This window comes from Musca autumnalis, unplaced genomic scaffold (assembly GCF_047663935.1).
Source record: "Musca autumnalis isolate F117 unplaced genomic scaffold, ASM4766393v1 scaffold_2, whole genome shotgun sequence".
Classification (NCBI taxonomy): Eukaryota; Metazoa; Arthropoda; class Insecta; order Diptera; family Muscidae; genus Musca; species Musca autumnalis.
Window position 1 is genome coordinate 227,570,478 of NW_027411755.1, and position 17,793 is coordinate 227,588,270.

Sequence of the window (17,793 nt, forward strand, 5' to 3'; positions counted from 1 at the left end):
ATATGGAATAAAGTTATAATTGATATAAAATGATATACATATATGTAATGATATGGCGATAAAATTGGTGAGAAACAAAAGCTTATGTCAGTTTAATTATATATTATTGGCTTTAAAGCTTGTTTTGAGTTATATATATGCATAAAGTGACTTCATTTTTTTTTCAAAAAAGCTCATATATGAAAAATTTAAAAGCTTTTTGTATGTGAGCTTTTTTTTATCGAAGCACTTTATAATTAAGTTTTTATCTAATTTTAGGTAAAAGCTCATCAAAATATGATACAGGGATATGAGGTTGTTAAAAAGTCATAACCCTAATGTATATACCATCTTCGCTAGTTTGGATTACCAACAGTCTTTCCATATCCAGAGCACACTATCTGTGTCAGATTGATATTTCACTCTTTGGTAGATTTTTCGGGCTTCGTTCTGGCTACTGTACATCTCGATGTTTTCACACTACCGTTTTTCCATTTCTCTCTTTTTCCTGCGGAAAAGAAGTTTTTGCTCTATCCTTTTCTGCCCATACCTCTCTCGTGCGCTAAGCGTTGTTACTGATTGCAAAATAACCCTATATACCGCATTTATCTCTCATTCTCTCATTCTTATTTTTCTCAGGACACTCCTGGTCATACCATGGGTTTCGTGGTGGAGGTCTGTGGCATCCAAGTGGTTGTTTTCATGGGGTGGACTATACTTTGCAACTGTTAACGGGACGAGGAGTGCTTTCATTAAGCAATTGGGTTAGTTAAATGGAATAGGCTGTGGCTATCTACAGCTTGCCGATGTCCAACTTACCTGTTGTGTATGTTCGTGCTTTATTTGCAACGTTTAGAAGGGTACGACCTTTGTCGCAACAAGGTAGAGGTCCGAGCCTTTGGTTGCTCCTCGGAACGATCGTACATCCAACACGCTCTATGAATGTCTTTCATCTATCCCAAAGTGATCAATTTGATTTCTTGTTTTTTTTTTTTTTTTTTTTTTTGGTGTGGAGACAACCAGGTGCCCTTATGAATATGGAGATGCTTAAATCTGGTACTGCTAACTACCATGTTTTTTTGCCACTATGAAGTCTATCAGCCTAATTCCATTGTCAGATGTTTCACTGTGGAGACTGAATTTCCCCACTGTTGGGCCTTTCCAATTATGACATTAAAATCACCTAGAAAAATTTAAATGTCATGGGCAGGAAACCGGTCATATATTTCTCCTAAGTGATCGTAAAATATATCTTTGGTCTGTTCGTCCTTGTCTTCAGGGGGAGGATGAGCTCAAATAAAATGTATGCAAAAAATTTAGCTTTTATTCGAATTGTCACGGGGGTGAAGCTGGAGACCAGACGTTTTAACCTCCGACCAACTACAAATCCGCAACCTAACTCATGCCTTATGTCATGACAGCTGTATCACAGTGAGACACCTTTAGGTGTTGTTGTGACGTCAGGCAATATCGGCCTTGTATTTTCAAGTACATTTGTCAGTGCGTAAACTGTACCCAAAACCAAGTTTTTTCGTTCTTTATGGAGAACCCGTGGCACATCTTAGCTCATTACCTTGGACGGGTGTTAAAGGCAGCACCACGGGGAGGTCAGTATCCGCTTGAGATGAAAAAGGGACCAATATAAGTCCTGGTATTTGCCAGATAAAGCCAGTCCGGGCCGTTGCTTGGTATCTTTCATCCCCCACGTCACCCAATTATTTAGGTTTTGGACCTGCTAAATCCAACCCTTCACCTAACAGCAAATCCTGCAGAAGACTCAAGACATGCCATCGTTTTGTCGACAATAAGTTAGATTTCTGTATCCTTGCAAGGCTCATAGAACTTTGAAAGATGACTTTAATTGATGCGCAGCATTTAGTTTTAAAAGGAAAGGACCTTTCTGAGCAGTTCTGTACCAACCCAGGTTCCAGTAAAATCGAAATATAAATGCAGTTGAAATACATCAAATAGCAGAAAGCAGGTTATCTGTTTTAAGCACTCTTATTTATCTATTCCTCAGAAGGTTCCGTTCAAGACATTCAGGACCCGTTTCCTTTTATGCATGTGAAATACTTTGTGAAGTTAAGGAAGTTTATTAAAAAAATGTGACGAATATAACATTTAATGATTTAAGCAACAGCTCAATAGTTTTTTGTACTCGATTCCGCCTGTAAGCACCTAAGTGCTCAGTGAGCAATTCCGTGCGTTGTGACATTTTGGATATTTTGGCTGACATTCTGGACATTCTTTAATAAAACTGAAGGAAAACTGGTTTCATTTTAAATACAAACCGCAGTTGCTTTGTACTACTGTTCCAGCTTTGCAACACCACCAATTCTAATTGCATTGTCGGACTTGAATGGTGGCAAAAGATGTGTCAAGTTATTCCTTAAATACGACATTTCTCTAATTTTTCTCTATTTTTTATATCTCCAACATTTACCATTTTTCATATTCTCTCTTTACAGCTACCCAAGATCGAAATCAAACCCAAGTCTATGTCACCGAATCATGTCTGGAGAAACCCTTTCGGTGTCCCCATCCAAAAATCCAATTCTATTTGTATACCCGAAGGACCCAAGAAGAGCCGGAGTTTATAGATGTGTTGGACGACAATGCCCTCTACTATACACATTTTAATCCCCGCCATCCGACCAAGATTGTGATACATGGTTTTGGTGGTGGCCGTAACCTCAGTCCAAGTCCAGATATACGAAAAGCCTACTTTACAATTGGTGAATATAACATAATTATTGTAGATTATGGCAGCGCGGTAAAGGAACCATGTCTTAGTCAAATGGAATGGGCACCGCGTTTCGGTGGCTTGTGTATATCACAATTGTTGAAATATTTGTTAAGACATCCCAGAGGTGTACGTCCCGATGATATCCATTTTATTGGTTATAGTGTTGGTGCTCACATAGCCGGATTGGTGGCTAATTATCTGCGGCCGGAAGAGGGTAAAATTGGACGTATTACAGCATTGGATCCAACGATTTTCTTTTATGCCGGAACAAATAATTCCAAAGATTTGGATCCCAGCGATGCACATTTTGTTGATGTTCTACATACGGGAGCTGGTATTTTGGGTCAATGGCATACCAGCGGTCATGCTGATTTCTATGTTAATGGTGGTACACGGCAGCCGGCATGTGTGGGATCGCCAACTATTTTTCGTATGTTTTGGATTTTTATTGTTGGATTAGTGGTTAATTCTTGTTGTTTCATTTCAGAAACCTTGGCCTGTGACCATACCAAAGTCACACCTTATTTCATAGAGTCAATAACAACCACGAAGGGCTTCTATGCTGGTCCCTGTCCCAATCTATTTACCTATTTGATAGGTTGGTGTGAACCGAAGGATTCGGAATATGTGCTAATGGGTGAACATGTATCGCACAAGTAAGTTTCAGTTCAGGGGTGTGAAGTCGAACTGATATAGGCTGAAGTGGAAATTAATTAAATAATTAATTAATCTATGGACAGAAAACCTCGGAAAGATCTTCTATGGACAAACGACCTTTTAAAAATCTCCTTTGGACAGAGGAACTCCTAAAGGTTTGCTATTTACAGAAGACCTCTTTAAGGGGTTCTATGGGCAGAAGACCTCCTAAAGGTCTTCTATGGGCAGATGATCTCTAAAGATATTATATTATTTAAAATATTTATGGAAAATATTTTTAAAAATATCCACGCCTATGGAAAATATTTTTTTAAAATACCCAGGCCTATGGACAATATTTTTAAAAATATCCACGCCTATGGAAGATATTTTTAAAAATATCCACGCCTATGGAAAATATTTTTAAAAATATTCACGCCTATGGAAAATATTTTTAAAAATTTCCACGCCTATGGAAAATATTTTTAAAAATATCCACGCCTATGGAAAATATTTTTTTAAAATACCCAGGCCTATGGACAATATTTTTAAAAATATCCACGTCTATGGAAAATATTTTTAAAAATATCCAGGCCTATGGAAAATATTTTCAAAAATATCCAGGCCTATGGAAAATATTTTTAAAATTATCCACGCCTATGGAAAATAATTTTAAAAATATCCACACCTATGGAAAATATTTTTTAAAAATATCCACGCCTATGAAAAATATCTTTAAAATTATCCACGCCTATGAAAAATATTTTTAAAAATATACACGCCTATGGAAAATATTTTTAAAAATATCCACGCCTATGGAAAATATTTTTAAAAATATCCACGCCTATGGAAAATATTTTTAAAAATATCCACGTCTATGGAAAATATTTTTAAAAATATCCACGCCTATGGAAAATATTTTCAAAAATATCCACGCCTATGGAAAATATTTTTAAAAATATCCACGTCTATGGAAAATATTTTTAAAAATATCCACGCCTATGGAAAATATTTTTAAAAATATCCACGCCTATGGAAAATATTTTTAAAAATATCCACGCCTATGGAAAATATTTTTAAAAATATCCACGCCTATGGAAAATATTTTTAAAAATATCCACGCCTATGGAAAATATTTTTAAAAATATCCACGCCTATGGAAAATATTTTTTTAAAATACCCAGGCCTATGGACAATATTTTTAAAAATATCCACGCCTATGGAAAATATTTTTAAAAATATCCACGCCTATGGAAAATATTTTTAAAAATATCCACGCCTATGGAAAATATTTTTAAAAATATCCACGCCTATGGAAAATATTTTTAAAAATATCCACGTCTATGGAAAATATTTTTAAAAATATCCACGCCTATGGAAAATATTTTTAAAAATATCCACGCCTATGGAAAATATTTTTAAAAATATCCACGCCTATGGAAAATATTTTTAAAAATATCCACGCCTATGGAAAATATTTTTAAAAATATCCACGCCTATGGAAAATATTTTTAAAAATATCCACGCCTATGGAAAATATTTTTAAAAATATCCACGCCTATGGAAAATATTTTTAAAAATATCCACGCCTATGGAAAATATTTTTAAAAATATCCACGCCTATGGAAAATATTTTTAAAAATATCCACGCCTATGGAAAATATTTTTAAAAATATCCACGCCTATGGAAAATATTTTTAAAAATATCCACGCCTATGGAAAATATTTTTAAAAATATCCACGCCTATGGAAAATATTTTTAAAAATATCCACGCCTATGGAAAATATTTTTAAAAATATCCACGCCTATGGAAAATATTTTTAAAAATATCCACGCCTATGGAAAATATTTTTAAAAATATCCACGCCTATGGAAAATATTTTTAAAAATATCCACGCCTATGGAAAATATTTTTAAAAATATCCACGCCTATGGAAAATATTTTTAAAAATATCCACGCCTATGGAAAATATTTTTAAAAATATCCACGCCTATGGAAAATATTTTTAAAAATATCCACGCCTATGGAAAATATTTTTAAAAATATCCACGCCTATGGAAAATATTTTTAAAAATATCCACGCCTATGGAAAATATTTTTAAAAATATCCACGCCTATGGAAAATATTTTTAAAAATATCCACGCCTATGGAAAATATTTTTAAAAATATCCACGCCTATGGAAAATATTTTTAAAAATATCCACGCCTATGGAAAATATTTTTAAAAATATCCACGCCTATGGAAAATATTTTTAAAAATATCCACGCCTATGGAAAATATTTTTAAAAATATCCACGCCTATGGAAAATATTTTTAAAAATATCCACGCCTATGGAAAATATTTTTAAAAATATCCACGCCTATGGAAAATATTTTTAAAAATATCCACGCCTATGGAAAATATTTTTAAAAATATCCACGCCTATGGAAAATATTTTTAAAAATATCCACGCCTATGGAAAATATTTTTAAAAATATCCACGCCTATGGAAAATATTTTTAAAAATATCCACGCCTATGGAAAATATTTTTAAAAATATCCACGCCTATGGAAAATATTTTTAAAAATATCCACGCCTATGGAAAATATTTTTAAAAATATCCACGCCTATGGAAAATATTTTTAAAAATATCCACGCCTATGGAAAATATTTTTAAAAATATCCACGCCTATGGAAAATATTTTTAAAAATATCCACGCCTATGGAAAATATTTTTAAAAATATCCACGCCTATGGAAAATATTTCTAAAAATATCCACGCCTATGGAAAATATTTTTAAAAATATCCACGCCTATGGAAAATATTTTTAAAAATATCCACGCCTATGGAAAATATTTTTAAAAATATCCACGCCTATGGAAAATATTTTTAAAAATATCCACGCCTATGGAAAATATTTTTAAAAATATCCACGCCTATGGAAAATATTTTTAAAAATATCCACGCCTATGGAAAATATTTTTAAAAATATCCACGCCTATGGAAAATATTTTTAAAAATATCCACGCCTATGGAAAATATTTTTAAAAATATCCACGCCTATGGAAAATATTTTTAAAAATATCCACGCCTATGGAAAATATTTTTAAAAATATCCACGCCTATGGAAAATATTTTTAAAAATATCCACGCCTATGGAAAATATTTTTAACAATATCCACGCCTATGGAAAATATTTTTAACAATATCCACGCCTATGGAAAATATTTTTAAAAATATCCACGCCTATGGAAAATATTTTTAAAAATATCCACGCCTATGGAAAATATTTTTAAAAATATCCACGCCTATGGAAAATATTTTTAAAAATATCCACGCCTATGGAAAATATTTTTAAAAATATCCACGCCTATGGAAAATATTTTTAAAAATATCCACGCCTATGGAAAATATTTTTAAAAATATCCAGGCCTATGGAAATATTTTTAAAAATATTTTTATAAATAACCACGCCTATGGAAAATATTTTTAAAAATATCCACGCCTATGGTAAATATTTTTTAAAATATCCAGGCCTATGGAAAATATTTTTAAAAATATCCACGCCTATGCTAAATATTTTTTAAAAGATCCAGGCCTATGGAAAATATTTTTAAAAATATCCACGCCTTTGGTAAATATTTTTTAAAATATCCAGGCCTATGGAAAATATTTTTTGATTGTCTGGCAACGTCGTGATGAGCAGCTGAGTTTTTTTATTGTGCTCCTCGAAAAATTAAATTAAAACCTGAACTTTTAGTAGTTAAATTTATTAATTTGGACCCGAGTAGTGTGCTGTAATAATTTTCTGGTTGCAGTATTCGGATTTTTGGTGTATTTTGCCAGTACTGGAGTTTTTCATCTACTTTTGGAACATTGCTTTTATTTGTGGCTGCTTGCTGTTCGTTTTTGACAATTATCTACACACTCACACATACTTGCGCATTTGTGTTACCGTTTTTTGTGCAAGTGTTTAATTTGTTTATTATTGAAGTCATGAATAACACGAGATCTTGGAAATGCCCGGTTTGCATGAAAACAATGAGCCGTGCTGTTAACAGTATTGGATGTGGGAAATGTAGCAACTTATTTCATCCGAAATGTATCAACGTGGCTGTTTGTGACTTAAAAAAGATGAAATATTTGGATTACACTTGCGACAGCTGTGGTGTGTGTGTGTGGTACCAGCTGGCCGGCGTGGCACTGTTGACAACTCTACTCATTCCTCTGCACCTTCTAGGAAAAATATTAAAATTTCAAGTACTAATGCTTTGTCCACTGGGGCTGTTCCGTGTGGTGGTCAGCGAATTGTTTCTAAGCCCACTAACAGTCGTAAGAACCATAGTCTTATCAACACACCTGTTGGGAATGTGGTTTTGAATAATGGTGTTTTGTCGTCTACTACAAGTGGAACTTCCTCTGACATGAATGGTAAATGTGGCAAAAAGAGTGATGATGTTGTTAAATGCAGTGTGGCGAATTCGTGTCTGAGTACATTAGACGGTGGTGCTAGTTCGTTAGTGGCCAGTAGTGAGGGTATCGACAAGCCTGCGAGTATCTCAGTTTCTGATGGGAATAGTTCGCTGCAATGTGCGATTGATGGAACATCGTCTGTTTCAAAAACGTCAGAGGTGCTCGTGAATACAAGAGATATTACAATGCCTCTCTCTGATAGTTTTTTTGCCAAGGTTACTTCGTCTATTGAGGAGTTGAATAAGAAGATGTTTGATGACCTTGCTGCTTCCATGAGGAGGTTAATTGATGAACATGTGCAAAAATGTATGGTGGATTTTCAAGTGCTTTTGCGTGATATGGTCAATGCTTATCGGTCTGAGATTATGTCACACATTCAGGAGATGAAGGAGGACCTGTGCACTTACGAAAGAAGGTTATTGGGTATGCAGCAGATCCTTGATGAAAGGCTATTAGCTATAGAGCGTCACAATCTTGTGTTTGAGAGAAGGATTAATAGGAGTGATATTCTCATTAATGGACTTCCTCGGGCTATAAAAAACCTGCGCGAGCCAATCGTTAAGATTGCCAGAGTGTGTGGAGTTAACATTGATTATAAGGATGTTCACCACTGTTGTTACATTAACAATGGAAAATCTGTCCTGGCTAAATTTAATTCTGTACATGTTAGAGACATGATAATGGCAAAGTATTCCCGTCATAGTTCCATATTTTTGCGTGAGGTATTGAACAGTGAAACTAATTCTCGCCTGTACCTGAATGATCATTTAACATCCCCTGCTGCTAACTTGGTGTATCGGTGTCGGAAACTTCGCCAGCAAGGGCGTATTACTAAATATGTTCTGAGGAATGGTGATGATCCAAGTGTTCTCCTTTCATTCCCTGATGCTCCATCTAGGGTTTTGAATGCACAGGAGTGTGCAGAATTATTTCCAAATTTAGAGATTCCTGTCGTATAGTCATGTTTTTTTTTTAATTTTTCGATTTTGCATTGTGAATTTATGAATTTAACTAATTTAGGCAATACCGTCAGCAATAGCTCTTTTTTGCATTCCACTTTAAGTGCACTTTCTAAAAATAATTTAAATCTGGCTCATTTCAATTGCAGAAGCTTTAATTTGTCTTCTAGGACCACAAAACTTTCTGAAATACGTAATATATTTGAATCCAGTCTTGTAAATATTATTGGTGTTACTGAGACGTGGGTCAAGCCAGAAGTCTCATCTAAAAAAATCTCAATTTCCGGCTACTCCTGTTCTAGAAATGACCGCCTTAATCAAAGGGGCGGTGGTGTTGCGTTGTTTATCTCGAAGTCAATTGCTTTTAAAGTCGTGTATAAGAGTTCTGGGTGTAGCACAGCAGAATGTCTTTTTGTGGAATTGTCACTTGGTTCTCGTAAAGTCTTGGTTGGTGTCGTTTACCTTCCTCACGGGGACTTAACTGCCTTCGAAGAGGAAATTTCTGATTTGGTAGTTAAATATTCTGATATTATCATCATGGGTGATTTCAATACAGATCTTTTCAATGTTTCCTCTTCGGTGCGTTGTAGCGATATTTGTACGAGGTTAAATCTTTCTATTGTTCACAATTGTTTGCCAACCCACTTTAGCGTTCCCCACAGTTCCACGTCATTATTGGACTATTTTTTGGTTTCTAACATGTCTGATGTCCAGTTATCGAAACAATTTTTTTGTCCTGGCATTTCTGACCATGCGGTCATTTTTATTTCATTGAGTTTAAATCAACATTCGGTTGACCAATATTTTGAGTTTACGGATTTTGATGCTGTGAGTTCTGAGGATATACGGGATGCTGTTCTCTCGTGTGATTTTTCAATGTTATATTCAACTAATAATGTAAATGTTCAGTGGGATTTTTTTGTGCAATGCCTCGCGTCTTTGCATTCCATTTTTCCTATTAAGAGAAGAAAGGTGACGTATCAGAATGATGATTGGTTTAGTGATTCTCGGATTACGTATCTTGTTTCTATTAGAGATTTAGCTTTTAAGGCGTATTTACTGGACAAGACTGCCTTGAACTGGAGAAACTATTGTAAGGCAAGAAATAGGGCAAAGTCGATGATTAGAAAAGTAAGAATGGAGGTCCACTCTAGCTTATTTAAAAATATTTCTAATTCTAGGGATTTTTGGGGGTTTGTAAAATCTAAGGGGTTGTTGGACACCGATTCTTATCATTGTGACCTTAATGCCGATGATTTGAATCAAATGTTTTTTCGTAATCAGCTACCTGTGTCTGATAGAGTGCGTCAATTTCAGGCTTTTGGTAGGGAAGGGTTTTCTTTTCGTTGTATTGACATTTTGGAATTAGATAAAGCGTTTTTTATGGTTAAATCCAATGCATCGGGGTTAGATGGGTTTTCTTTGAAATTTCTTAGAAAAGTTTACCCGTTTCTCTCCCGCCATTTTTTGCATATTGTGAATACAATTTTGATAACTTCAGTTTATCCAGATGATTGGAAGATATCGAAAATTGTTCCAATCAGGAAGAAAGGATCACGTTCTAATGATTTTCGCCCTATTTCAATGCTTCCAATCTTATCTAAAGTAGTAGAACATGTCATAAAAATGCAGATTCTGTTGTATTTGGACTCTAATAAGTTGTTGAATGATGCTCAATGTGGTTTTCGGAAAAATAGGAGTACGACCTCATTACTTTTAGGTTTGACGGATTCTATTCGTGGCAGTTGTTCTAGCACCAAGTTCTCTGTTTTACTCTCGTTGGACCTAGAAAAGGCGTTTGATAGAGTAGACCATTCATTGTTGTTGAGTAAAATTGGTTCCATCTATAAGTTCTCTGATAGTGCATGTTCTCTGCTTCGGTCATATTTGATGGATCGGAGCCAAATTGTTTGCGTTGGTGGCAGATACAGTGGCATGTTGCCAGTTGTGAGTGGAGTCCCACAAGGCTCTGTCTTGGGTCCACTACTTTTCATCATTTTTATGAATGATCTTTTTCCTAAGCTAAGTGGTTGGTGCTCGCTCTATGCATATGCTGATGATATACAGATGCTTTTCAAAGGTGACACTCGGTATTCTCAAGTTGCTCATTCCAAAATAGACCTTGTGATGGATATGTTAGTGTCTTGGATGTTGAGGAATAACCTTAGAGTTAATCCCAGCAAAACTAAAGCATTATATTTTTCCAGTAATAATCATACTGATATTAGTATTTCTTATGATGGTACGAATGTTCAGTTTGTAAATGATTTGGAATGTCTGGGTGTTGTTTTGGATAGCCGGCTTTCTTTTGATAAACATGTTTGTTCCTTGGTGTCGAAAGTTAATTTCAGTTTGAGGTGTCTTTACAATACTGATATGCACTTGCCTTTGGAAGTTAGGATGAGACTTGCACGTGCTATTATTTTGCCAACAATTATGTATGGTTTGGAGGTTTATTCTGGGACCACGCAAGGAATATTGGATTTTATTCAACTGGCAGTCAATAGATCCGTTCGTTATGTTTACAAGTTGAATCGTCGTGCGCATATTACACCCTATGTTGTTCAATTCCTTGGCCTTTCTTTTAATAATTTTGTCAAAACACGTTTGTTGTTGTTGCTTTTCAAGTGTATTAAGAACCAAACTCCCCTATTTCTTTTACAGACGTTCTGTTTTTTGCACTCTACGCGTCTGAATCAGTTGACTATGCCGAATGCTTCTCTTCTTATGTCGGATTCTTTTGTTGTTAGAGTAATCCGTATTTTTAATGCATTGCCTGACCAATTAAGAAATTTTGGTGTATCGGTTAATTCGTTTACTAAATTACTTATCCGGCATTTCACTTCGGTACGTGCCATTGCCGTACCTTTGAACAGATAGTGACATTAATATTGTATTCTTCCAGTATATTACTTTTTCATCAGTTTTGTGTATTTGCTTGCCTCCTTTTTTGATTTTTTAGAAAGTGCACTTAGATATTATATATATATATATATATATATATATATATATATATATATATATATTTATTATTATGTATTACTTTTGCTTAAGTGACGTTATGTCATGTGAGATTTGGATGTTGCATATTGATTGAAATTGTTTTGGAGTAGTTTCAAAGTAAATCTGTATATATTATTGGTATGCATATTTTTATATTAGTTTTTAGTTTCTTGGTCTTACATTATATTTTTCGAGTAGTTTTTCCTTTTTATTTGGTTAAGCAATTCTTATGCATTTTGTAATTTACACTGATGGGCCGGTTGGCTTTGAATTACAAGTTAAATAAATTGAATTGAATTGAAAAATATCCAGGATTAAGGAAAATATTTTTTAAAATATCCAGGCCTATGGAAAATATTTTTGAAAATATCCACGCCTATGGAACATATTATTAAAAATATCCACACCTACGGAAAATATTTTTAAAAATATTCACGCCTATGGAAAATATTTTTAAAAATATCCACGCCTATGGAAAATATTTTTAAAAATATCCACACCTATGGAAAATATTTTTAAAAATATCCAGGCCTATGGAAAATATTTTTTAAAATATCCACGCCTATGGAAAATATTTTTAAAAATATCCACGCCTATGGAAAATATTTTTAAAAATATCTTTAAAAATATCTACGCCTATTAAAAATATTTCTAAAAATATCCACGCATATGGAAAATATTTTTAAAGATATCCACGCCTATGGAAAATATTTTTAAAAATATCCACGCCTATGGAAAATATTTTTAAAAATATCCACGCCTATGTAAAACATTTTTAAAAATATCCACGCCTATGGAAAATAATTTAAAAATATCCACGCCTATGCAAAATATTTTTAAAAATATCCACGCCTATGGAAAATATTTTTAAAAATATCCACGCCTATGTAAAATATTTTTAAAAATATCCACGCCTACGGAAAATAATTTAAAAATATCCACGGCTATGGAAAATATTTTGAAAAATATCCACGCCTATGGAAAATATTTTTTAAAAATATCCACGCCAATGGAAAATATTTTTAAAAATATCCACGCCTATGGAAAATATTTTTAAAAATATCCACGCCTATGGAAAATATTTTTAAAAATATCCACGCCTATGGAAAATATTTTTAAAAATATCCACGCCTATGGAAAATATTTTTAAAAATATCCACGCCTATGGAAAATATTTTTAAAAATATCCACGCCTATGGAAAATATTTTTAAAAATATCCACGCCTATGGAAAATATTTTTAAAAATATCCACGCCTATGGAAAATATTTTTAAAAATATCCACGCCTATGGAAAATATTTTTAAAAATATCCACGCCTATGGAAAATATTTTTAAAATATACACGCCTATGGAAAATATTTTTAAAAATATCCTCGCCTATGGAAAATATTTTTAAAAATACCCACGCCTGAAGAAAATATTTTTAAAAATATCCACGCCTATGGAAAATATTTTTAAAAATATCCACGCCTATGGAAAATATTTTTAAAAATACCCACGCCTATGGAAAATATTTTTAAAAATATCCACGCCTATGGAAAATATTTTTAAAAATATTCACGCCTATGGAAAATATTTTTAAAAATATCCACGCATATGAAAAATATTTTTAAAAATATGCACGCATACGGGAGTTCCTTGAAAAATATATAGAAAATTTCAAATGAAGACCTTATAATTGTCCTTATAATTAATTTTTTTTAATTTATATATTTAATTTTTTGTCCACATTTCTTTCAGAGCTCGAGGTACCTACTATGTTACAACAAATGCTAAGCCACCATTTGCCCGTGGCTTCCCCGGCAAGGGAAGATCAGCAACAACGGGTGAATATTTGGGAGTACGAAGACGACGCCATGTCCCTAAATTTTAGCGGTTGCTTCCTTATTTAGTAAAAATTTTGTTGTGATTTTAATTTTAGAGTTCTTCACCTCCCTCCCACGTCTCTTCTGTTGTATTATTATTTTTATTATAATTTCATTCGCCATTATTTGTTGTTGCAAAACGCAATTTTGTAAAATGTATTTATTTCCTTACCTTCATTTTGTTTAAGTGCGGCTAATTGTTAAGTTTTGTTTTGAATAATCATGTTAATGTTTAATAACAAGGGTCCATATACTTACCACGAAATTAAGGTTCTCTAATGTGAGTTAATAATCGGAACTACTCTCATTAGAAAATCTTAAGCCATTAAAATATTTAAGCAAAACATTTTGTTGTTGGGCCCTTAAAAATAAATCATAATTGTTGGGATATTGTTTGTGGTTATTATTGTTACATTCTTTTGCCGAACAAATATTGACTTTATTTTTGTAAAATAAATAATTAAATAAATATCAATTTCTAATCATTAGATAATAAATAAGAAGAAAGTTGTTTTAATGGGGGGTTTTCCTTGAAAAGTACAGAGCTGGATTCGATGGAAATGTACCGAAGTAAGAACACAAGCACTACACACTGTTCTTTAGACCCAATGACTTGCTGTTGAGATGGTGGATGAAAAAATTGCTTGAAAATCCACGCTTATTGCTGTGATCGACCCTACAATCGTTCGCCAAAAAATAATTTAAATCACTCATTACCAATATTTGAATAAATTTAACATTTTATTTAAATACTTGCATTACATTCGTTTTATGATTATTAATTATTATTTATATTATTTTTTTGATTTTATGGTGTTGTATATAAGGGTTAAGATGAGTTTTATGGGTAATAATGATGTTACAATTTTTGGTTTAATATTTCGATTTATTATAATTTACATTTTCATTTTGGGGATACTAGGAATGAGTTTATATAATTTAAAAATTATTTGCATTTTTATGTTACTGTGGCAAAAGTTGTTGTTTAATGCTGAAGTATAGTTGTTGTTGTTTTTTTTGCAAAAACAAAAGTAATTTCAAAATTTTTCTAATTTGTGGTTTTTAATGTTAATATATTAGTTTAAGTATTTATATTTATATATGTAGATGAAGTATGGGAAACAACACATAAGAATTGAAAATCTCTTTTTCACGAAATTTGTATTTGTATTTAGTTTCATGTTATATTTATTTAAATTGTATCTCAGTCGATTTTGTTTACTACATTTATAGGTTAGGTTTGGTTTTAATTTGTTGTTTCAATATTTTGTTTAAATATTTAAATGATATTAATAATCAACATTTAAAAAGAATTAAAATAATTTTGTATAACACATTTTGCTTTTTTAATAATTTTTATTTTAGTTTGATTTGATTTTCTAGTTGTTTTGGTTTTTTTTTATTATTATTATTTAAACAATAGAATAAAACACTTATGAACTTGTTTTTTTTTTGTTCTTTTTGTGGGCGGTTATTTATCAGAAAGGGGATACTACTATTTATAATAATTTAGTATATTTTTCCTTTTTTGTTTTGTTAATTATATATTTCCTATTTTGTCATTTTTATTAATATTAACAATTTGGTTTTTTATTGAGAATATTTTTTAATGTTTGTTTTTTTCTATTTATTTTCATCACAAACATATAAAATAAATTTATTTATATTTGCTAATATATTTATTTTTTTATTATATTCATCTTAACTAATAATTACATATTTTATGTAAGTTATATAATTTCTTATAACCTAAAGTTATTATTAGATTTATTATTGTCACTGTCTCAGCATTGGAATTGTAGTTACACTCAAAGGAATTTCATGTTTCTTTTCCACGTTTAAAATTAATATTTGAAAATTAATAAATTCACATTTATAATTATAAAGAAATAATAACGTTCTTAAGTTATTTTTCATTTCAGAATATTAATTCATATAAGATGTCTCAAAAAGTGCATGTTAAAAACATTTTTTTATTTGATCAAATGACCAAAATAATCAGCTTAAACTTAAAAACTAAAAAAATAATAATAAAAATACAATCCTAAAAAGAATATTTTATTTAAAAATTTTCCAATATTATCATAACTATTTCACAGGAACATGTTAGCCACCCTTAAAATACAAGTACCAATGGCGTATGATTTATGTCATTAGTTAGTTATAGTTCTCTATTGTGTATTGCATTGTATCTAACGAGGGTACATACACTTTCTTTCGGGCAAAATGTGCCTCATCAAAATAATGGTTTTAGACCCCAAGCATGTTTGGACAAAATCCGTTCCAGACAATTAGGAGTCGATTTAACAATGTCCGTCCGTCTGGCTGGCTGGTTGCAGCGCACGATAACTCTCGAACGAATAAAACAATTTGGTCCAATATGTGACCTTCGTAATATTTTATCCAAACTTAGTTTAAGCTCGAAAATGAGCCATATCAGCTCACTCCTACTGGTACCTCCCCCACAAAAGTTCGAAAATGTTGTGAGTTCGACAGGGACGTACGCAGGATTTCATGGGAGAGGGGGGAGGGGTGGTTGGGACAACTTCACCAAAATTCAGGACAGTTAAAAATGTTGTATAGCATTACATAAAGCTATTTTAAAGGTTTTTGATTTTTAGTTGTTTTTATATGCAGTTGATTTCATGGACACAAAGTATATAAATTCAATAGAGAGATTTCGCAATAGTTTGGATACAATTTTGAAATTTGGAACACAGTATAATATATTGCTGTGTTTGGATGTTTAGAATTAAAAATGAACCATATCGACCACGTTAGCCATAGTCCCCATACAAAACTTCCGTCTGGTATTTTGATGTTAACTCTAACAGAATTGACGCAGCAACAAAAAAATCTTTCAAATGAATATATAGGTTTACGTTTTAGTGTATCCCGGAATTTTAAATCACATTAGCTCTTATTTGGCATTTTGGGTTCTAACTTCCGCAGAGAATTGCTAATATAGAAGTGCACGTTTTCGGTATATAAAGATTTTCAGTATTTCTAATTTTTAAAAATATCGTCTGTAATATGGATTTAGGGAATCCTTTTGGTGGGAGAACCTCCATGCAGAAAGTGCTCAAAATAGATCCACGTTTGAATGTAAACAGTTTGATATAAACAGTTCGGCCCGAACATAACGCCTTTGCTTCTTCTTTAAAGTACATATCCAGATACCACACACTAACTTCAGTCAGATTTAAAAAGATTTATATTATTAAGTTTTCAATTCAACTTATTTTTGACCACGAGGCAGTCCTCGTCTAAAAGATCTCCTCTGACTAAAAGATCTTTCTCAAAAAAATTGTTAATGTTATTTGTATACCATCAATTAATTAATTGAAATATATACCTCCAAAAAGAAGAATAACTAGAATACGAGATTAGTCTTGTATCGAATATTTCCAATCAAAAATTATCTACGGCTTCCGTTTTTAAATCTGGATATTGTAAAAATATAATATTCTTTTATTCTTTTAATTAAATTAAAGAGAATTAATTCAAATAATCATTTATGCCTGAAATACACCAAAACATTATATTTTAAAAGATGTCATAGAGTTCGTGCAAGCCAACTAAAAATTCAGAAAATTACATTGAAAAAAAAAAAAACATTTCTATCAATCAGGAATCGGGCGATACAAACTACGACTCATAGACTCCGAATCCTACTCACAGTTCTGTTTGAGTCTACGAAACCAATATTTGGGCTTTGCTAAAACATGGTTATTGGTCCGGCTTATTTCTATTTTAATTGTACGAGTAGATGTTTAAGGACTCGATGACATTAAAAACCTTTGCAAGGACTATGCCCAATGATTAATCACTTTTGTCGGTAAGGCGGAGGCAAACTTATAAAAATTCATAATTTTTTTTGAACCGACAAAAATTTCGAAACATTTAGCGTTATAACTACAAGATTGTGGGTCTTGCGAATAAATGCTTATGTTGTTCTCAAAAATTTGACTTCGATAAAAGTGCAAACGTTTTCCACTTTTGTGGAGAAGATACCATGAAAGAATGGTCCTGGAAAGTGAACCCAATGTTTAAAGTCATTCCTTTTGATAGTTGTCATGTCAAGCCGTCATTTTTGTTGGTCACCGTAAGATTTAGAGCTTATGGGTCAGCAATCATGGACTTAC

At 32.2% G+C, this 17,793-nt stretch overlaps 1 protein-coding gene across 1 annotated transcript in view; it reads left to right on the top strand.

Moving 5' to 3' along the window:
- LOC141395312 (pancreatic lipase-related protein 2) overlaps nt 1-14,155 on the top strand; it is a 55,886-nt gene extending 41,731 nt beyond the window's left edge. Inside the window, exons 3-5 of the mRNA XM_073970971.1 lie at nt 2,448-3,155; nt 3,213-3,381; nt 13,524-14,155. Of these exons, the coding sequence (XP_073827072.1) occupies nt 2,448-3,155; nt 3,213-3,381; nt 13,524-13,656 (1,010 nt within the window). The 3' untranslated portion in view covers nt 13,657-14,155. The remainder of the gene's footprint in view (nt 1-2,447; nt 3,156-3,212; nt 3,382-13,523) is intronic.
- The last annotated feature ends 3,638 nt before the right edge of the window (nt 14,156-17,793 follow it).